Source organism: Ambystoma mexicanum, chromosome 1p (assembly GCF_040938575.1).
Source record: "Ambystoma mexicanum isolate Mex_15411 chromosome 1p, UKY_AmexF1_1, whole genome shotgun sequence".
NCBI lineage: Eukaryota > Metazoa > Chordata > Amphibia > Caudata > Ambystomatidae > Ambystoma > Ambystoma mexicanum.
Window position 1 is genome coordinate 1,342,826,432 of NC_090921.1, and position 23,423 is coordinate 1,342,849,854.

Consider the following 23,423-nt stretch of genomic DNA (forward strand, 5'->3'; position numbering starts at 1 on the left):
GTCTATAGTTCTTACATGTATGTTAAAAGATGTTAAAAGAGGAATTATTAATAACTTATATACAGTGATGTAACACGAAACATTTTCACTCAAAAACCTATGAAATTCAGTAAAATTTGTTAAAGGGACATTATGGTTACAAGTAAAATTGAAAAACACAAGACATTTGCCAGTTATGTTAAGCTATGCAACCATCACTCGCGCCACCGCCATGCACTGCTAACACTAACACCCAGGACAACAAAGATGACATCACAAAGGACATCACTGATGACATAACATATGAGATTACTACTGCATAAAAATGGAAAGAGGTACAGCTAACAGTCTCATTGACAGCATATCAAAGGACAGTAGCCTTGTAATAAACTACTCCACAGAACATAGAAGGTGCTCATTGAAAAAGAAACTTTGTAATGAAGTTTTTTTGTGAAAACATCAATCAAATATTACATAAAGAAAAATCATGAATGCAGCATCAATCATAGAACTAATGTTTTCTTAAGATGGTATGTTTAGGTAGTACAATCAGGCCTCCAGATAAGGTGCGTACTAGGCCTTTTTACACATGAAAATCTTACAAATACAACAGCTTTATTATTTTCCTGTGTACATTTACACACAAGTTTAGAGCAGAGGGCAGTGCAAAGCTCAGGTTACTTGACAGAAACCAGAATGCTTCTTTTGATTTTTATCTACATGGATGTAATTGCAAGCCATGGATAAATGCCTCTGAAATAGAATATATATTTCTCTGAAGCCTTTCAAAAAAGAAACTGCACACTGATAAAGGAATGGTTTCTTTCCATTCCGCTTCTGCTGTGTTGATGCTCATGGGGCAAACAGAAGCATTGTGCATATTTATTTTCCTAGCATTTTAGGATTGTATAATTAATAAGATGGAAAACTAAGTTGCAATTGAGAATTACACTTTAACAAATTATGCTTTTTTTCTAGTTAAAGCAAACCAGTATTGCATAATTGTATCTTTGAGTTCCTGTGCTATGTGCATAATCATGCGGAGGCAGATAATCGGTACTCTTGTAATTTAGTTTACACTCCAATTAAAAAAACAGCATGTAAAATGACGAGTATGCACGGTTTAGGTAATATACATCCAATCTTGCAGTCAATGCGGTACCATACTATAAATGGTCAGTGGCAGCATAGTATTTGCTCAAGGGTGAGTGATTGTCATTACACCAATCACAGGTGTACTAGCCTCTCGAATCTTCAGGATTACAATTAAAACATCCAACACCTGACACTCCAGGAAGTTCTGGTGCCGTTCAAAGACAAACAAATGAAATGTACTTTTGTAATTGAAATAGAAACTCAGCAAAGCCTGTCCCTGTGATAATCCAGATAGGTATTTAACTTTATGTAGCGCTTCATACATAGTTCGTCCAACACCTAGGCACTGTGATTATTATATCCCAGTCGATAATACCGACCTCTGAAGGATGTTAGCCAATAGGATACCTCAGTCAGTTGAGCACTCGTTGCTGCAATCTGTGCGTGATCTGGTTGCAGGTTCGAATCCCGACAAGGGCATCTGAGCCTTTCATCCTTCCGAGGTTGATAAAGGAGTACAGAGTCCGGTTTGGTGATAATTGTGATACATATGTTATATATACATCCCTTTTCCAAAAGCGCTATATAAATAACCATTTGACCATGAGACTAGATATAGAATTTAGCATCGAGTACTTGACTCTCTGCACTGTTGTATCATAACATTGGCCTACCATTTGGTAGTAATAGCTCTATGAAATGAGGAGTTTCATTAAACATCAAAAGACAAGTCTGCTATCGAACCTCAAAACACACAATACAATTCATGTTTGTTTTACTATGCAATTGTCTAGGTCTTTCCATTTAAATATATACAGGAGAGATCAAATGGCCAGACCTTAGAGAAATAACGAAAGGTGTATTCTCTGTCACAATGCAGAAAGCTGCCGCATTGTAATGATTTCCAGAAAGTTTTTGCACATCTTGGCTGGATGTCACATACATTGTACTCTCTTGCAAAGGCGAAAAGTCATTTTCACTCTTGAAATCACATTTACTCTCAAAACTTAAAAATGGGGTGTAAAATACTCCCACCTCAAAATCTTATCTGGAGCACTGAGTACAATGATAAGTCTAAGCATATAACATTCTTGGGGCATGGATTATCTGCATAGCACCTGCTTCTTGTTCTATGTATGTGCATTATGACCTCAGGGTAAACCCTAGGGAAAAGAACTTCAGAATATAGCTCAAGCTCTATGTGCAAAGCAGCTTTATAGTAGGTGTATCATGGTTTCAATGTAGTATAACCACATGAAGACCTCAGCTTAAAATGAATACGGTCACTGAACAAAAACAACCACCCCCGATATGTGATGTCATCAGTGATGTCATTGATGTCATTTGTGATGTTCTGGGTGTTAGTGTTAGCAGTGCATGGCGGTGGCGCGAGTACCAAAACTGGTGAAAATCTTGGGGTTTTCGATTTTACTTGTCAACATAACGTCCCTTTAACAACGTTTTTCCCTAAATTTGACAGGTTTCATTAGGGATACTTAAGCATAACGTCCCTTTAACAAAGTTGTTTCACTGAATGTAATACGTTTTTGTTACTGCAACTTAACCATAATGTCCCTTTAACAACGTTTTTTCACTGAATTTCAAAGGTTTTTATTAGAACAACTTCATCATAATGTCCCTTTAACAACGTGTTTTCAGTGAATATATCACTTACTCCCACACACACACCCCCCAAGAAAGTTATGGTGGGTTTAAAAAAAAAAACTTTCACCTGAAATGTGAAAATAGGAAAGTCCATTTGAGCCCAGGTTCACATTCCACAACCACGTAGTAGCCATAGCTGGAAGTTCACCTCCAGTTCTGAGCCACAATATCAAGGCATTGTGGGTATGCAAATTAGCTCAAATGCAAAACTAAGGGTGAAACGCAGTATGTCGTTTTCCCGGCAGCCTTGAAAATGTCTGTCTTGGGTTGATTAAGCTATGTATAAAGTAGCACTGCCCTCTTAGACAAAGACAATTTCCTGGAGAAAAAGGTTTGCATTTGAGCTAATTTGCATACCCACAATGCCTTGCTGTTGTGGGTTAGAACTGGAGGTGAAATTCCAACAATGGCTACTAGGTGGCGTTGTGGAATGTGTGTGTATATATGTATATATATATATATATATATATATATATATATATATATGTTGAAAAAAAGAGGAGAGGGGCGCACTCCAGTTCCCTGCACAGTAAACCTTCCCAGCCACAGGTGTTCTCCTCCAACCGGTTTCTGTGCCAATACACGTCATCAGGGAGGCTGTCTTAACTTGCAGCTCACAGCAAGTGCAGGTGTTACCACTTAGTGAGGATTCTGCTGCAAGGACTTCTGGTAGCTGTAGTCATCAGGTTAGCAAGGAACAGACTCACACCCAATCCCACAGTGGGGAAAGGGGGGGGAGTAGCCTACAGTGAGGCACTCCAAAGTTGGGCATAAATTACCCCGGTGCAGCACCCTATTAGATTTCTGAAGATTCCACCCTTCAGAAAACTTACAAATGTGTTGAAAAAAAGAGGAGAGGGGCGCACTCCAGTTCCCTGCACAGTAAACCTTCCCAGCCACAGGTGTTCTCCTCCGACCGGTTTCTGTGCCAATACACGTCATCAGGGAGGCTGTCTTAACTTGCAGCTCACAGCAAGTGCAGGTGTTACCACTTAGTGAGGATTCTGCTGCAAGGACTTCTGGTAGCTGTAGTCATCAGGTTAGCAAGGAACAGACTCACACCCAATCCCACAGTGGGGAAAGGGGGGGGGGGAGTAGCCTACAGTGAGGCACTCCAAAGTTGGGCATAAATTACCCCGGTGCAGCACCCTATTAGATTTCTGAAGATTCCACCCTTCAGAAAACTTGCAAATGTGTTGAAAAAAGAGGAGAGGGGCGCACTCCAGTTCCCCTCAGCCTCCCTGATGACGTGTATTGGCACAGAAACCGGTCGGAGGAGAACACCTGTGGCTGAGAAGGTTTACTGTGCAGGGAACTGGAGTGCGCCCCTCTCCTCTTTTTTCAACACATTTGCAAGTTTTCTGAAGGGTGGAATCTTCAGAAATCTTATAGGGTGCTGCACCGGGGTAATATATGCCCAACTTTGGAGTGCCTCACTGTAGGCTACTCCCCCCCTTTCCCCATTTATGGAATTGGGTGTGAGTCTGTTCCTTGCAAACCTGATGACTACAGCTACCAGAAGTCCTTGCAGCAGAATTATCACTAAGTGTTAACACCTGCACTTGCTGTGAGCTGCAAGTTAAGACAGCCTCCCTGATGACGTGTATTGGCACAGAAACCGGTCGGAGGAGAACACCTGTGGCTGAGAAGGTTTACTGTGCAGGGAACTGGAGTGCGCCCCTCTCCTCTTTTTTCAACACATTTGCAAGTTTTCTGAAGGGTGGAATCTTCAGAAATCTTATAGGGTGCTGCACCGGGGTAATATATGCCCAACTTTGGAGTGCCTCACTGTAGGCTACTCCCCCCCCTTTCCCCATTTATGGAATTGGGTGTGAGTCTGTTCCTTGCAAACCTGATGACTACAGCTACCAGAAGTCCTTGCAGCAGAATTATCACTAAGTGTTAACACCTGCACTTGCTGTGAGCTGCAAGTTAAGACAGCCTCCCTGATGACGTGTATTGGCACAGAAACCGGTCGGAGGAGAACACCTGTGGCTGAGAAGGTTTACTGTGCAGGGAACTGGAGTGCGCCCCTCTCCTCTTTTTTCAACACATTTGCAAGTTTTCTGAAGGGTGGAATCTTCAGAAATCTTATAGGGTGCTGCACCGGGGTAATATATGCCCAACTTTGGAGTGCCTCACTGTAGGCTACTCCCCCCCCTTTCCCCATTTATGGAATTGGGTGTGAGTCTGTTCCTTGCAAACCTGATGACTACAGCTACCAGAAGTCCTTGCAGCAGAATTATCACTAAGTGTTAACACCTGCACTTGCTGTGAGCTGCAAGTTAAGACAGCCTCCCTGATGACGTGTATTGGCACAGAAACCGGTCGGAGGAGAACACCTGTGGCTGAGAAGGTTTACTGTGCAGGGAACTGGAGTGCGCCCCTCTCCTCTTTTTTCAACACATATATATATATATATATCACACACACGTGTTAGCAGTCTCGTTTAATAATGCTACATCATGTGGGACTTTTTCCTTGTGATTGAGCTGGCCCCATCCCACATATAATGATCCCAACATTCAAGCTGGTTTCTGCTGTAGCCTGAATAAATCTATGTCCAAAATAAATAGATGAGGGAGGTGGTAATTGCCCACAGGCATAGCAAAATATTATTGTTTGCCCACTCTTCCCGCTTGTTCCTCCAAAACCCATAGAAGCGGTCTCGCAGACGCCCAACGTCTATGCAAGCTACCAACCTGGAAGGAGTCTGCTAATTAGAGGGAGGATGCAAGAAGTCTGCAAGGGGTGTGTGAATTAGCAGAGCCCCTGAACAATCTGGGAGTGCGTTCATTACCAAAGAATCACTGGTGGAAATTGAAATGTACTGTGGGATCCCATCAGCAACGAGGGAAGATTGCCCCCCCTCCGCCCATCCTCTCAGAAGATTCCTCATGAACATCAACCATGCAGGTGAGGGGCGGCTGGCCTGTAGAGAGCTCTGGGACAGGATCTCGAGTGGCCACGAAGTGGCTCTTACGATTGCACTGGTAACATGTTTAGGCCGTGTTGGCTTGCTTATAATCAGAGAATAACCAATATCAATATCTTCAACTCTCTCTTCCTAAATATCTTCCTTCTCAAAGTCTTCGCTCATCTGCCTCCAACTCCCTCAAGGTCAGTTGCTTCTCCAAGCAATGAGTTGGTGGTAGATCTCTTTCTTCGGCTGGGGCCTCCCTCTGGAACAGCCTCCCTGAAACTTGAGGAGAACCATCTCTGGTTCTGGAAGCACCTCAAAACCTTTCTCTTTGCTTCTGCTTTTTCTCCTCCTCTCCCCTGCTGACCTACTGGTTGAAACAGCAACTGCACTGGTTACCTGGCCACTCTCCGATCTCGGGCCCAGGTCACCCCCCCACACCAGTCGCACACGCCCGCAATGCCTGCCCGGCAACCCACGCACTCAGAGACTGTTTCTTTATCCCTACAGTCCCACTACCAGCACTTGACACCCGGCGTTTGCACTTGCTTGCACTTGCCACCTGCTGGTCATTATTTTTACTTTTGTTATTATTCTATTCCCATATATTGCAGTGTTCCACCCCTCCTCCCCCGCACTTTTCCCCTTCCCCCGCACTTGCGTGATCTGAATGACACCTGGCCTAGTAGGATCGTTGTCTGTCCTTCCTTTGTTCCCCCTCCCTTGCCTTGTCGCGCTTTGATACACTTGTTTATAGGCGCATTATAAATGCCATATCATATCTCAAAGATATTCCACCCATACCGGCCACGTATACAAGAAAATGGACTACTGTATAGCGGTCCCTTGTCATTCTGAAACGGTATTCCTTTAGCAGTGATGTCATTAGGCTGCGAATATTTGCACATTCTATTTTTAAGATATACTATGCATAGGTCTATGAATTGTGTTTGTCAACTGTAGGATCACTCTTTATAATGTAAAAGGAATGTAAGTCGTGATGTTCTTATTCTATGCCTGTGTGAAGATCTTCCCTCTTATTTTTTTATTTGTTTTGTAATTAACTTTCATAAGCAATGGGCGACTGTTTTAAGTGTGGTGGTATACAGGTAAAGTTAACTCTGGTTAACTATTAAATACATAATTTGTTTTAAACACAGAGGAGAGTTTCCTATAAAGTTTCTGGCAAAGCATAAAAGGTGTAGACCTTTTAAAAAAGTATTTAAAGCGAAACAGCTGTATTTAAATATTCCCTGCAGAGAACATCTCAACGAGCGATTTCACAGGAACCCTGATCAGATGGTCTCGCGTATACGCGCCCCTCGTCCTAACAACCCGGCTTTGAATGCTGGCAATGGGCATCAGCCTAGCTTATAATGGTATAATGTCAATGCAATCAACCAATTGAAAGTGGCACGTTTGTTTCCCGGATGCAAGAACATCTGGCCCAGTGCCAGCCCTGCAAGAAACCCGATGGCATTGTCCATGAAATGCGCCTGCATACAATATGTAGATTAGCTGGATGTGTGAATTTGCAGGAAACACGCATAGAGTCACAGTGGGTGGAACCGAGGCATGCAGGGTGACCGGGAATCAGCACGGGGTTTGTGAAAGTTCACAGCGTCTTTCAGGCGCCGCTGAGGTCCGCAGGTAGTCAGTTAATTGGTTACACGACACTGCCCAGGGAACCTCCACGCCCTGCTGCCAGAATTGATCGGTGCTCCCTGCCCGCGGCCCCCACTGTCTGTGGCTTCCATTGTGTTGTTGTGCCACACTGTAGCAAGGTGTGTGTGCGTGCGGGGGCGGAGGAGTCTAAGCAGCTGGCTGGCCCCCTCCTGCAGAGTGTAAGGTGATCGCTGCCTACCAGAACTGGTTGGTTCGGTTTTCTGATCCTCCCTACACACAAGTAGCACACCTTCGCCCGCGCGCACAGGGAGTGCACCATTTGGGATGTGCAAGACATGGCTCCGGCCGCTCTCGGACGGTGCCGGGTGGCGCTCCTCTTCGCCGTCCTCATGGACGTGGTCGGCGTGGCCTCGCTGCTCGTGGGCATCTTCGCCCAGCTGCAGGTCAACGGGCGGGACTTCGGCGACCTGCTCATCTACACTGGGGCCATCTTGGTTTTCCTGAGCCTCGTCGGCTGGATCTTCTGGTACACCGGCAACATCGAGATCTCCCTGGAGGAGCTGGAGAGGGACTATGCCGTCAAGGGGGGCACGCTGGCGCACCTGGCCCGCAAGATCTCCCGGCGGCTCTCCCGCAAGAGCGCCAAACCGCCGGCTGAGGGCAGAAAAAAGGGTGGGCCGTACCGGGGAGGAGGTGCGGCACTGGTGGAAAAAGCGGACGGCCTCCAGCTGCCCCGGATTAAGGGACCAAAGGAAGAGCCACCACCGACAGGGTCCCAGGCATGAAGAGCAGAGGTGAGTAAAAAAAGGGACGCAGGGGTGCACCAGGCATTGGAAAGAGTCAACAGCCACCAGGTGGAACAAGATCAGGCCCAGCCAAGTTTACAAAAAAAATTTACTCAAAATGATGGCTCCACAGTGACTACTACATTTGCCGGCGCTCTTCATTTCCCGTGGCCCTGCGCGAGAGGGCCACCTAGTCTTGGTTTCTATTTTTACCCTTTGGATTCTGGGACTTGTGGTTTTTTCGTTCCCGTTTCAAATGTAGGACAACAAATCCCAGAAATCCTAACAAAAACAGGCCATAGGAAACTTGAGAGGTGTGGCAAAAGGCGCTCTCTTACAATTTTCAACTTTTCCATTAGATTGTGAAAAAGAAACAGGCGAAATCGCCTTTGCACTTTAGTTTTCCACTGCTGTGTTTAAAGGTGTAAATGCCGCCTGCAATTATTGATTGAGAGAAGCATTGCCAATGGAATCCGCCTGCTTTTACCGCGTATCAGGCAGATTTTACTATGTATCAGGGAAAATACATTCTGTTGTTAAAACCATGTACGTACATGTCAACCTTATCAATTCCGAGCCCAGACCAGCTTTAAACTTTGCATTCTCGGACTTGTAGTCCTGGGTTATAAAGGGAACTCCAGGACTACAAGTCCTAGGATGCAACGTTAAAATCATGACTGTACTATTGTCCTCTGAATTGAATGGATAGTGTTGACATGTATGCATGTGTTTTAGCCCATACACATCCACTGTAAATGCCTCTTCCAGTTGCACTTTTTTCAACACGTATTGAAAAAACAAACCTGGAAATACAGAAATGTTGGGCGGAAAGGTCCATTTTGCACAAAAGAGCAAATGGATACGATTCCGTCCATGCAATTACGACTCTGGGTAAAATGATGTCCTTGATCCGCTTCGCCTCGTTTTCCGCTTCAGGGGAATTGCAATTTTGATTATCACAAATGTGTTTTTAATTCTTCATGGTAAAAGACGCGGCCCATAGTTCCAGCGCAAGATTAATACCCGTTTGTGAAAACAATTGTAAATGCCTCCTGCTGCGTCCATGTATTTGCAGATGGAATTCATCAGAAAACCAACAGATTCCACCTGTTCTATGCAGCTGCAAAGGCCAGGCGGAATTCCATTGGGATTTTAAGTCTAGTCACCACCAGCATCACAGTGACGCCAGATAGGACTCGTTTCAGTCGGGCCATTGGGAGATTTGGAGCAGTTTGTTACAGTATACCCGGATGCTGCTACTTTAGCTAAATAAAAGCCATGCTTTTGGGGGGTGGCCCCGTCTGTGACCTACAATGCCCCCAACTACTTCAGCCCGTATATACTCACCTGCCTGCGCGCAGTCCACTCCAAGAACTAGCGAAATTGCTCAAAGAACGCACAAGATACTGCACAGCCCGTGGGGACGCACCTGTCAAACTAGAAATGGCTCTGCCACCAAGTGGAAGCTTTTCGGATGTACCGGCAGAAGAATGAACGCTGATTCTAGGTCCGCCTTAGCCAAGAGCGCTGCCTTACCCACTTCTGCGACCAAATCCATGGACTGGTCAAATGAGACATACGTGACTGAGCACTACTCAAGAGTCCAGCCAGTCATTGACTGTATCTCCCTTGGGTAAGACAAACGGTGTATGAGCCTGTACTTTCCCTGTTCCTTCTTAGGGACCACTCCTAGCAGGGGCACTATTCACAAGTAGGGGTGCTGCAAATGGACCCATAACCCCCCCAAGCTCTTTTTCCTAACTGATCTTTTTGGTAACAATGCCCAGCAGTCAGTCGGCTGACGGCAAGTTCTGTGCCATACTCGCCATCAAGGGCCCTTCGTAAGGAATACGGAGCCCGTCCCTGAAATCTTTGTACAATCGGTCACGCTCATTCACCTTGGGATAGTCATTTAACAATATGTGTAGCTGAGTCCTGTTAACCGGGTATGGGCCCATGACCACCAACTCCCTATCACACCACTCTGCGGCCTCTCTGAGCCCCCTGGGACTTCTGACCCGCTGTTGTTGAGTGCCCCCTTACATTTGCCACACATTCACGGGAAAACCTGAAATCCCGTCGCATTTGCAGTGACCCCAATTAAAGAGCCGGCATAAGCAGTTTCCCCCTGCATAGTCCCCCCCCACAGTGTTTCCTGTGCGAAAGGGCTGCCAATCCACCCCACCTCGTCAAACGTACTGTATCAAACCCACCGGGGGGGGGGGGTCTTGCCTATCTCCCAGCTAGGTTGGCTAGACCTCTCTATGCCACCCAACCTTCCATATCCTTTTGATACCATGTCATTGCGGGGACCGGGGCCATTTTGGACTGCAAGTTCTGATCATAATCCACCCAACCTGTTGAACCATTAGGCCTGTGCTTCTCCCCTATTGTGTCCCTGTACTTCCATAACACCGCTCCCTGCTCAGGGAACCTTTCCATAATTACTACAGCCAACAAAGAAGACGCCTTGTTCCAGTTACCAATCGTTTCTTCTGCCCAGTACCTTTCCTGCCTTTTCTTATCATCCTCTTTGATGATGGTAATGTCGGGGCCTGCTGTCTCCAGCGACAATAATGAAAATGAATCAAAGTGCTCCCTCGCACAAATGCATTTCTTCACTTGCTTTGGGATGTGCCAGGAAAATGCTGATCTGCCAAACAGTAATGTAGCAATAGTTACTAGAGAGCTGTCAGCCCATGTGCCCCTAAAAAAGGCTGGGTGCTGTCCTTCTGCCCCAGGGCAAGTCTCTTTCTCAACCGCACCCACCAGGAGCTGCTGCCCTCAAACTCACAGGTGGTTCAGATCCGGTTTGTTCTGCTGCAACCGCCGGGGCCTAATGCGCGTATCTCCAACCCATCTGTTGTGTATGTTCCTTCCCAGGCTATGAAAGGGCCTGACCCCACCTGTGCCCATGAGTGAACAGGAGGCCTTTCCCAAACTCCTCTAGGGCTCACCACAGCCCCGGCCCAGTTTGGCTCCTGTGAGGCATTCTGCACTACTTTCAAGATTTGTTCCATAAACCTGACCATTTCCCCATCCCTGTCCTCTGCTGCCCCCCGTAATTTCAGCGGGTACCCCGCCTCTAGCGCCAGTGGTGGATGGCCCAGGACCACTCTCATCGTGCCGCTCGTTACCCACTAAAGCAACCACTTTACCCCTGGGCTGCCCTGTGGTTCTCTTTCTCTTTGCTGGTGTGCTTGCTGCCCTTTCGAGCATTTGAGGGGGGTCCAAGTTGGCTGGAGGGGTACACAGGGTGGGCTCATATCCTGTCTGTTCTAGCATCCTCTTTAACCCAGCCTGTCCCCATGCTGCGGACCCTTTTTTGGAAGAGGGCTCTCCCCTCTCTCAAACATACTTGATCCTTCAATAGACATTCCACAATTTAGTTAAATTTTCTTGAACTGCTGGCCCTGTTCCCCATTGGTCGCCAACCTTTCCCCTTCTACCAAAACCATAACAAGTTCATTCACTTCCTGCTCTCCTTGTCTTTGCAATTCCCAACACAAACCTGCTGCACGGCCACGCCAACACGACCCCCCTGTGACAGTATAAATACATACATGTTACTCCTTGTTCCCGGTGTAAAGCATAAACATTGTCCCCACTATTGGGCTGCGCCCCTTACCTGGTGAAGTTCTGACGTTTCTTCATTCTCCGTAATTCTGTGTCCATCACTCGTACCTAACTGCGTGTGGGAAAATACCTATTTGTATTCCCGCCTGTGTTCAGAAAATAACTTTTAAAGCACAAAATGAAACAACTGGAACATAATTTGCCTTATTCCCAGAGACACAAGTTTTATTATATAGCTGCAGCTATCGCCACATGGTCGTACAATTTACCATGAGAACCACCTGCCCTCTCATTATCTATCTGCGTCTGCTCTCCCTCATTCAAAGGAGAGCCTTTAAACATTTTACAGCCAGTGTAGTCTTTCAAAAGGTCTTTGACCCTGGCTAAATTTGCACTCCGGCCAGGGCGTCAACTTACTCTTTCACAGCTGTTCCTAGGATATACAATATACTAAATTACTTAATCCATACATAGGCATTTACTTTAATTGCAAGCTCAGGATTTCTAGGTATACAGTGTTTATAATGAAAACAAAAATAAGGAATAGCTTTTTCAGTGAAACATAAATAACGAAAAAAAGTCGCATTTTTGGTAAAAGTGTATATGGGGGGTGGGGTGAGGGATTAAGAATGGTGGGAGGTAATGCAGCTGGGAAAACAGGGGTTTGGAGGACCATGTAGGTGGGTCACCGAGTCCAGAGTGCACAAAGCAAAAGCACAAGCACAACTGAGGCTGACCCAGAAAATAGTGAAGCATAGGCGTCAGTGTTGCTAAATTAGTCAAGATGGGAATGAAAGAGGTCGCCTTCTCCAGGGAGTGTGCGTACGGGTCCCAGCATAGCCAGCAAACCTATATCGGGAGTGGATGTGTGGCCTGCAGGTTACACCTGCATCACTGCAGTAGATGCACTAACCCACTGTGCTGTCAACCTCTCGCCTTTCTCTTTGTACAGGAGGCTGGATATTTAGCACATCTTCCTGTGGCCTATTATATTCATCTTTCACTCCAGTTGAGAAGATTTTGTTTCACAACTAGATGCTAATCCATGGGATGTGTGAGCCATCCAAGAGCTGACCAGAGCCGTGTTTGGCTTCTTCATGGGAGGCATTCTATTCTTTAATTCAATATTGGTTTTACACAAAACATTACCATTTCATCACATTAAAACCAATCACATAGAATCATAACCTAAGAATATTAGAAAGAGTACACATCTAAAATTCTCATTTCATACAATAACATTAAAGTACAATACATTTTGACAAGTTTTTCATCATTTTGACTTTCCTATTATTAATCACCATCTAATGAACTCAATCTGTCTTTTGTGCAAAATATGCAATGGTCAAATTATAAAATCTTTATACAAATTAATCAAAAACCCTGAGGAAGCCAAATGGCAAAACAGGACCTGTCAGTACAAAACATATCATTAAAATTCAGTGCATTTCGACAAATTCTCTTCCTTCAATTTGAATCGCATTAACCACCGTCTAATCGAATCGGGCTCACTCTTGTGCAAAATAGGCAATATTTAATGTGCAAATTCAGTTCACATATTAATCATTGTGCAGATAGATTGAACCCTTTAGGAAAGTTTAACAAGACCTGGCAACACCAGCATCTTTAACGTTGCTATAGTTAGCAGCCTTTCCTCACCACTGGTTAGCCTGAGAAAGAGTTCATCCCTTTTTACGAGGTATGGGTTCCAAAAGAACCTTTTAATCAAGCCCGATTGCTGTGCGTATATCGCCTCAGTCTACCGGAATATGCTCACGATTCTGCAGGATATTAGGCATCCTACACAGCGAGCATTTACCCATACATTTGCAGCACCTTGTTGCCATCACCAGATCTGATCGACTTGATTTCCCCTGTCAATATCCAATTTAATCGTAATCTCAAGAATTCATTCCACCAATATGAGTTGGGGGAATCTTCTCAGGTAAACTAGAAGGTATCCTAGAGGTTTAGCACCAAAAGATATACTTCTATACAATTTGGACGTGATTACTTTATCCTTAGTTTAGCACCAATCATATTCTCTTTACTTTTTCTTCACCAAACCTGGATTGGACACATGCAGTTCACCATCTGTATTACACTCCCTCAAAATCAAATCCACTTCCCTTGCAGGGCGATATTCATGTCACCATAAAGACTGTTTGTCAAAGAATTTAAAATCAACCTATATTGAGTAATTATTTTCCACTTACGAATATACGCCAATGAGGTTAAGCCTATCGTAAAGCTGCCATTGTTAGACAATTTGGAAGAATTTGCACTTTTTTTCCAAATGATTGCCTCGATTCTGTCCCAATCAATCTCCCTGTATATCAATGCTAATTCAGCACTGTACCCAATTGCTGGAACCACCTTTATCGTATAGAAACTTAAAACTGGCACAAGTGAGAATCTATGATACTTTACCCGTATCCATCCCATCCGGACTGCCAGTTTTTCAGCCTTTGATTTTATCTTCCCTAGGACATTACCTTTATTTGGGTTTGAGTCAGTCGGAAACCCCAGATAAAATAAGACTTTGTTTTGGGACCACTCGCTCACCACATATTGACCACGGAAAGCTAAAAGATTTTCTACTATTCTTTTGAAGCCTTAACAAGTTTGCTTTTGTGCCATTAATCGTCAATTAATTGACCTCTGCACACTTTCCGTGTTAGCTAACTTCTGTAGCCCAATTGGAGTACTGTCTAACAATAAAGCATCATCTGCATACGTCAGATGGGATACATGTAAATCCCCAAATTTAGGTGGCATGAAATTCACTGCAATTAGGCACTCCCCAAAATCTGCCAAGTTCAGATTAAAGAGACAGGGGCATACACACATCCCTGTTTCAATTCTCTTCGGACACAGAATTCTTTTGATTAAGGCCCCCTGTCTATTCAATCTCACCTGCAATACTCTCCCCTTATGCAGCTCAATCAATACGGACAATAAAGCATGCAGGATTCCCCAGGTATATAGCTTCTTCCAAAGGCGTGAGCGGTTGACCTAATCAAACGCCACTGTGAAGTCTATTGCCCTGGTCTATACCGGTCTGGTACAGTTTGACCAAACATCTTCTTGCATCAAGGATAATACCAAAACCAAACCATTCAAAGAAGTGGAGGTTCCTTTTCTAAAGCCTTTCTCAAAATAAGTCGACCTGCCAATCAGTGCCCATTCCTGCAGTTCTTGCAAAACAATGTTACCCAGGAAGGAGTTAATGGAGCTAGGGCGGTAGTTAGCCGGACATGAGGGGTGAGCAGAGGGCTTTTTGAGGAGAGGATGCACAAGGGAGTGCTTGAGGGGTAGAAGGAAGGAGCCATTGGCAAAGGAGTGAATACATAAATTGGCCAAGGGAGGCAATTTTGTCCTTGATGGTTCTGGAGGAGCAGGGGGGTACCTGTTTGAAGGAGACTTTCATACAGCAGACTTGTCTAGAGATCTCATCTGGTGCTATGGGCGAGAAAGAGGCGAGTATGAGGGGAGGGGGGCCAAATGAGACCTGAGAGCTGTGGAGGGAAGGGGGGGGTGAGAAGAGTGAGGACAGGATGTTCTGAGTTTTGGTTGAGAAGTGGGAGGTGTGAGAAACCTAGGAGGTATTCTTCCAGGTAGACCCCGAGAATCCTCTATCCAGGTGGCATAGGGAGGGCCGTCGCTCTCGGATCCCAACCCTGGGGATGTTCTCATGGGAGTACCATCCATCCAATTACCCACAATCATATGAACCCTCTGCTTTTTAGGGGTATTTTCAAACTCATGACATCTCCCCCTTTTCTCCGTTTTCACTCTGAAACCCCTTCCTTGGCATATTTGTAATCCCATTCCATTTCCCCCTCCCCATTTCCAACATGTACTGAGTGGAGGAAGAAGCAACTGAGAGCAGTGCAGATCACCCATAGGAATAACGTAAGGGAAACCTATCATAGAAGCTACTATTCCTATGAATGTCCCTCTAATAAGGCCAGGTAAGGTCCGGCATTTAATTACACTGACAAACACCTGATTCCAATTGTGACCCAAACCAAGTACAAAAGGTGGAGCCCAAACTCATGGAAGAACAACAAGCTGGAGCGCGAGGACGTAAAAGCCAGGAAGGAGAAGGCGAGTCCAAGGAGAGCAAACTAGATGGCTGATAACAGACCAGAGGCTAGCAGGAACCAGGCTTATAAAATGGGGACGCTGAGACTCTACACGGCTGCGGACTGCAGCAGGAGAAAGCATGGCGAGGGAACCGTGTCTCCATGAAGCCGAAATGGTTCAAAGGAAGCCATGACATTGGTTAAACACTCCAAACTATGTGCTGAGAGACTGCTAGTTTCCCTGGGGCAGCAAGCTGCCCAGAAAGGTCTCAGGGGAAGGTGGGAGAGATCCTAATTTCGGATAGGAGAATTGAGAAGGCCATAAAGAAAGATTAACCAGTGAGTTCGAAGTGATGAGAGAGTCCGGTGCCGTGAATAATTACTAAGTTGCAAGCAACACTATGCGTAAGAAGTGAGCCGCATTGAAACATTTCATTGTTTGAACTATAATGAAACAAAGTAACAGGGTGGTCCTGTGGAATACTGCATTATCTAAATTCTCTGTGAAATGTAAAAGCAAAGTAAAGTTGATGCAAGTGAAAACCAATCGGAAAGGCATATTGAAGGAAAGGTGAATCGAAGCAAAGTTACAAAGTTGATGGAAATGACAGCCGATGGGGAAAGGCTGCAGAATAGTATATTGAGTATAGAGGGATCCCGAGGGGGAATCGATTGAAACAGAATTAAATGAATGATGGAATTGACAAGCAAGTGGTACTTGTCATAGTGCTAGAGGCACGTTGATGGAAAGAAACTGCAATAACCAGAATGCAACAGTGTTGGGGTGGTCCGGCAAAGAAAGGAATAAAGCTATGCTGTTTCGAAAGTCTTCGACATGAAGGACATGGTGAAATCTGGGGGAAGTGAAACCCAGATGTCAAGATAACGTTGTGTTGTGCTATGAAATGAACAATAAGTGAATGATGCAAGTAAAGAGGATCTAGGCACTATTGGGGAGAGCCAGAGAGATTCAACTAGAGAACTGTGTTAAGTAGGAGAGTTGTAAAACAGGCAAGAGAAGCCTGAAGAGGAGAACACTGGTGAGAGAGAATTGTGTTACATTGAACTGCCATTTTTGTGAGGAACATTGGTGAAGCAGAATTGCGTTACATTGAACTGCTTTGTTGTGAACAAGCATGTGAGGGAAGCCTGAGAGAGGTGCATACTGTGCACTGGATGAAATAACTATTGTACTGTCTTTTTGTGAACTGTTTGGGACAAAACTGAACCGTTGATAATCCCAAGTGAGCTAAACTTGTTGAAGGGAGTTAAGAAGAAGCACCTTGGTCATCATAATATTCTTTTGAGACACTTCTATATTTTGTTTAAACACCTACACATTGTTAAGTTAGAGAGTGAGGGCAAGCAAAGGTTTGACACATACAGTTTCCTTAATTTGGACAGACTGACTCTTGGACTATTCCTTTTATTTAATTTTCTTGGTCGAGATTACACCCATTTAGGAATAGGGCAAGTTAAATATTTTTCCAACACCATTGTTTTAAATAACGTTTTTTGAACTTGTATCCTTGTGCCTGTCTATCTCTGAGCACCATGCCTTTTTCACAGAGGCTTGTGAAATCCAGAGGGTCGGGGGTGGCAGGGGAGAAGTGGAGACTGCAGTAGGATTGGAGAGTTCCTTGAAGATTTTAAAAAGTTCACCCGTGTTGTTAGTGGCCCCAGAGATGCAGGCTTGGATATGGGCCCTCTTCTGCGAGTGGATGGAGATGAGTCTGTAGTGCCTTTGGAGCAGGCAGTAGGTAAGAGGATGTGCCTAACGCCCGCCACTTCTGCTCAGCAACTCTGCACTTGCGTTTCAGAGAGGCTAGTCTGAGTCATACAAGCCGCTGACTTGGAGGCAGGCTTCAGGCAGATCCTCATGACAGGGGCAAGGATGTCCGGGGTGTTGGTGATAGAGAGGTGAGGATTAGCGAGGGCAGAGTCAGTGTGGGAGTCAGTGGCAGGAGTGGGAGGGGGAATGAAAGTGGCTGCAAAAACGGCAACTGACACTCGCTTCATCGGTCTGACGCAGAAGGAGAATGGCAGTGAAGGCAGAGGCATAGCTGGGGGGCCTAAGAGATCCAGGTGAGAGGACAGGAGAGCATGGTCAGACCAGTCGATGAGTGTAGGGAGAGGGTTGGAGATGGAAATGTCTGCCGAGATGAGAGCATCCAAGGTATGTCCAGCTGAGTGCTTCATACTATAGGAATGAATTGTGAGGGAAAGAAAGTCGCAGAGGCTGCGGAAGAGTCCAGTGGCCGAATCAGGAGAGTCAAGGTGAATATTGAAGTCTCCACGGAGGAAAAGCTTGGAAGTGGAAGCAAGAAGTGAAGAGGTGAGGTCAGATAACTCTGTGAGGAAGAGAGAGACTGGACCAGGTGTCCTGTAGATGGTGGCAAGAGTCAACCAGAGGGTTTGAAAGATACCAAGCCTGCAGACGAGGCATTCGAAGAAAGAGTAGGTCTGAGTGGGAATCATAGTAGCAGGGACCCATTCAGGGAAGATCAAGGCCACTCCGCATCCAGACTGGTCAGTCTTGGGCGTAGAGAGGATCTTGTTACCATCAGGGAAGAGTGTGTCAAAAGCAGTGACGGAGCTGGCAGTGAATCCCGTCTCAGTGAGAGCGAGAACGTCAAGGTCAAAGTTGTCAAGAAGGAGACAGATATCAGGAGTGTTCAACAGCAGAGCGAGAGTTGAGGGTAGATAGGTGAAGCTGGTTGCCTCCTTTTGAAGGTCTTCTGAGAAAGGGTACAGGGATGCGGTACACCCTTGGGTGGTGGACAAAGGGTAAAAGGAGTTGTAGATGGAGGAGTGACAGGAGAAGAGGGGAGTTGATGAGAGATGGAAGATGCCTATCAAGAAGGAGGAGGTTGGGCTGAGAGCCCTGGGCCATGACAGCACCATTCTAATAGAAATTAATGATGCAGACATTAATGATGATTCTAGAGGATGTGAAGCATGCCAATAGTACTTCCTATCTAGGGCCACCATTAATGGGCAACAAAGAGAAAGGGGAGAGGACAGAGACCATGTGGGGAGTCCATAGGTCCAGAGAAGGAGTAACAAAGAGGATGTATGTGACAGTCTGCCTGGAAGAAGCATTGACATAGGTGTCGGCGATGTGCAAGCCCAGGTTGGAGACCAGGAGACTTTTTCCTTCCAGTCTTCGAAAGAGAGGTAGGATAGGCCCTCTAGTAAATAGTGGTAATGGAGAGCACCATGGAGGGAGAGGGCAGAGAAATGGAAGGAGGAGAGAGAGGGACAGACCGAGAAACTGCACAAAGCTTGATGAACTCACCAGGCAGCCTAGCAACAAGCTAGGCACAAACAAATCGGGTGCACAATGTCACACAGGTCGCCGAAAGGCGCGTTGTGATGTTTCAGCAGAGGATGAATGAGGCGACACAGGTGGGATGAAACCTTTTCCGGAATACGAGCTGGTGTGCGTGCGCCTCTCCCTTAGATTGGGGCCCAGGAACCATGTAGACAGGGCCATGGATGTAGTTCTCCACTTAGCATCAGTTGTCAGAAAAATATCTTCCTCCACTTCAATCCACAGTCAGATGTTATCAAGTCAAACTGTTTGTTCCTGGGCATGTCATTTTACATCACTCAGGTTTATTGAAGAAGTGCCTAGAGGGGAAATCAAGGGAGCACTAGGCTCTACTCAGCCTCACTGCTGAAATAAAACAACAAGAGGCCTCTCTGTACTCCAAGCCCCCTCCATAATACTATGTTGGCTGTACTTTTGATTTTGTTATATCGCTAAAACAAAGTCTGGGCGTTGAGGAGGTTTAAGCTTTCCAGCTTCGGCCACTGCTCGGGCACCGTGACCGACCAGGCACTTTGTGGTGTTTCCAGAGCAATGGGAAAGTTTTAAAGAAGTAAGGTGGCAGCAAGATTGAGCGAGTGTATTTGTGACCAGTGGAACTTGAGTCTTCCAGTGATGCAGGGAGAACATTCCCAAAGAAGGGAAATGCCCCAATAAAATCACTGCCTCAGATGAGCACCATTCATGTGAAAAATGTATTTCCATACGACCTCCGATAGGGAATCAGTCTGTGCTTCCACTCAGAGCCACAGTCTGTTCGGGTTCAGCAAGAACTCCTCCTCCATTCAGATCTTCCCGACGGCAGCCGAGGGTGGGATGCTCTGAGACCCGCTGGGTCTGAGCCGCAACTGAAGCTCTGGTGGGTGCCGACACAGGCTCTTTCGCAACATGGCTTCACCTGAGGTTGACCGATTTATATGGCGTTACCAGCATTCCCCACCTCAGTTACCTCACCAGTCAGATATCGATGAAATTACTAGGTATACTGCAACAGCTTGGCTGCCGTCCAGGCAGTATTCCTCACAGCACTTCTGTCGGTGTTGGCGCTATGGCACTACTGCAAACGCGTAACTGCCATCTGGGCCGAGTCCGGTTTCCCTCAGACATGCAAGGGGGCGGGTCGGGCATATGGATTCTCCTGCGTAGTTCGTGCCCTAGCTCAGCTTTTATCAATACCGAAAGTTGGGGGATGATCAAAGCCTTCCCTACAGCATTCGTCGAGAAAAACTGCACACAATGGTTAGAGGTGCAAGCGCCCCTCTCCACCGCCAACGGGCGCAGTGGCCTGCTCCCCACAACTGTCACCGGTCGTCATATCATATCTGTATCCAATTTTCCATTCTATTGCAGAAGTTTCCAAAAAGTGCACAATTTTTCTAACTTTTCGACATATAAAAGAACATAGTTCCACGAAACATAGGGGTATAAGTGAGCTGACAGTTAAACAGAATGACCAACTAGGGAATAAACAAATATCAAATTCATTAATGATTTCCTGAGACTCAAGGCACATCACAGGTATTGGAATATAGTCCAGGCAGCTGCTTAAAATTAAAATTGCATAATATCACTTTTATTGTACTACCCCGGATTGACTTGTAAAATGGGAAGAAAAATAAAAAAAAAATACATAAGAACTTCAATTTCGGCATCACACAGCAAACAACCTACTTCGCTTGAAATGATCATTTGATCTCTTTACCATTTAGCAGTAACAGCCCTTGGGGTACAATATTGAGTCTCGCCCTGGTTATCAGAACTTGGTCTCTTTTGAAGTTAGTTCACAAAAGGTAATCAGAAATAGTGTTTGTTTGTTTATTTATTTATAAAGCGCTCCTCACCCAAAGGTATCTGGGCGCATTACAAGAATATGCAGTTTCTTAGTTACAGTACAAAGGAATACAGGACTGTCCCGGGAAGATTGCTCAGCAGCAACGTGCTTGCCTTGGAAATAAGACAACACGAAGCAACACAGGTTCGATCCCTGGGTCCGCACTTAGAAACCTCTGGGTATTAAGCGCGTTATAAATACGCAACTAAGAGACATATTCCTGTAACAGTGCCTTGGTGCCCTTGGTTGTGTGAGCGCTTTAAAAATGCAAATAAATAAATAAGAATAAATAAAACGATACAGTACAGTAATTACATTGGATCATAGGTTATACGATACAATATAATACATAATAGGAGTGCGAATATGTAAAATTTTATACGAGGCGTAATATACACGAATATAGTGGATGTGGATAAAATAGCATATAGAGTTGGAGATGTGTTTATCTCAATGTGTTCACGTTCTAAATTCCAACGAGCAGTGAAATTCTGCTTATCCATACTTTGTACTTTTGCTTTCAGGGTCTTGATGGGAAAAACAACATTGTGCCTATTTGAATGCAAAGAAACTTGGATGGATAAGAGAATCTGACAGCAGTGCTTTTCCTGCATAGATTTCTCCTGAATGCACGTGTAATTGTACTTCTTCCTCTCCCCGTGCTAAACAGCAATCTATCTGTTCCTTTCCCTTGCATATTGCCCACTCCATCCTCATCTACCTTGTCCGTCTTCCTACAACTACCCCCACTATTGTCCACGCTCAGGGATTTAGCATTCCCTTTATTCCTTCCCACTTTTGTAATGGTGTTTGCTGCCTTCCATACTGACTTTGCCACCATTTTCATTTTGTATAGCACCCTTCACAATAATTATCTTCCCAAAGTGCTGTTGTTTGAACCCCCTCTAAGGGACTGCAGTCCAAAATGTGGGAGAATTGGGAGGTGCTATTATGCGTGTGGGCATTTCAGACATTAAAGTTATGAGGGGGGCAAAGACCCCATTAGACACGGATGTCTGAATGGACTGTGCGTGGGCGCAGCAGAGGTATACTATGAACTAAAGCGAGAGGATTGTGTTTAAGGAGATAAGAGTTATGTGAGAAGCTACAGTTCGATTATTTGGGAAGCTACAGTTCGATTGTAGCTTCATTCTCATAGCAGAGGTGTTGTGCAATAGTGGTTGTGTGAGTGCAGGGTGTGTGGAGTGAGACCATGCCTTCCGCTAAGTTGCAAAGGTGCAGTGTTTGAGAGGAGAAATTGGTTAGCTGTACAAACAACCATGTCTACATCCTGGGTTCCATTTATGTACATGGTGTAATACTACTTTTCACAGTCGTACATGATCAGCACAGTCACACAATCAGCCCCTCCGACTTTACCCCCTCTTTACTTGAGCATATCTCTGTCCAGAATCTCGCTCCCACCCCTCTTATCACCCTCCCTATCTTGCTCCCACCTTGCAACCTTATCCTCTTCTGTGAACTTGACCTACTACTTGAATCAATACTGGTTCATGTCCTCATAGGCATTTTGGGGGCGCTGAATCTCTCCAACAGCACTAGGGCCCATCAACCATAGCTTAACTCTGTTCTCTCTGACTACCGAGTGGTCCATTTGCGCAACCCTCCCCACCCACACCCACCGTAACTCTATTGATTTCATCTTCCTATCCTTCAGCCTCAACTCCTCTGCTTAACTCCTCTGCTCTATCTGTCGACTCTTCTCTCTCTGGTCACACACGCATACACTTCAGCATCCCTGTTCCTCATCCACCCTCACCCCCATTTATCACCATAAGCAAAATCAGACCTGACTAGATAGCGTGATGGCTAGAAAAATGCATGTTCTCCCTCCAAGCCTTCTTGCCTCTGCTTGCCCACTCCACCAAGCTCGCCTTCATTGAGTTCAATAACTATCTCTACCTTCTTTGACTATCTGTACCCTGCTTCACCCAACATGCCACCACTCTGAACCTTGAATCTCAGCAGCCAGCCAAGAGCTCAAGACACCCATGCAGCTCTGCTTATGCATTGGTGCAAGGGTAGCTCCCACTCGTCTCTCTGCCTACATGGACACCCTCCTAGCTCTCTCTTGACACTGCCACATTCTCTTACCATACTGACCTCATATCCTCTCACAGCCACACAAAACTTCCATGAGCCTCCAGGCTTTGCTTCCCTCAAACAATTCTCTGTCCTCATCTTTCGGCTGACGACTGTACCTTATACTTCTCCAAAATCACTAAAACAACCCAAATCACATGCCACCCTTTCTCTCTTCCTCCTTTTCCACACCTCCTGTCACCCTGCACTGTCCTGAGTATCTGACTTCTCTCTCAGTACCCCCCAAGTAAGCATTGCTACCAAGAAAATTAAGAAACCCATTGCTGGCCCGAACAATTGCTGGCCCGAACAATCCCTCTTTCCACAGGGCTGTCTCTCTCCTGGACCACCACTCAAAATTCCTTGAGAGAGCGGTCTGTAACCTTGGAGTTGCCTACCCCGAGGACCAATATCACGAAGACCC

At 45.6% G+C, this 23,423-nt stretch overlaps 1 protein-coding gene across 1 annotated transcript in view; it reads left to right on the forward strand.

The window, feature by feature from the left end:
* The first annotated feature begins 7,488 nt into the window (after nucleotides 1-7,488).
* The window catches only part of TMEM238 (transmembrane protein 238), a 62,973-nt gene continuing 47,038 nt past the window's right edge, over nucleotides 7,489-23,423 (forward strand). The window contains exon 1 of the mRNA XM_069607019.1: nucleotides 7,489-8,079. Coding sequence (XP_069463120.1) covers nucleotides 7,621-8,070 — 450 coding nt within the window. The 5' untranslated portion in view covers nucleotides 7,489-7,620 and the 3' untranslated portion in view covers nucleotides 8,071-8,079. The remainder of the gene's footprint in view (nucleotides 8,080-23,423) is intronic.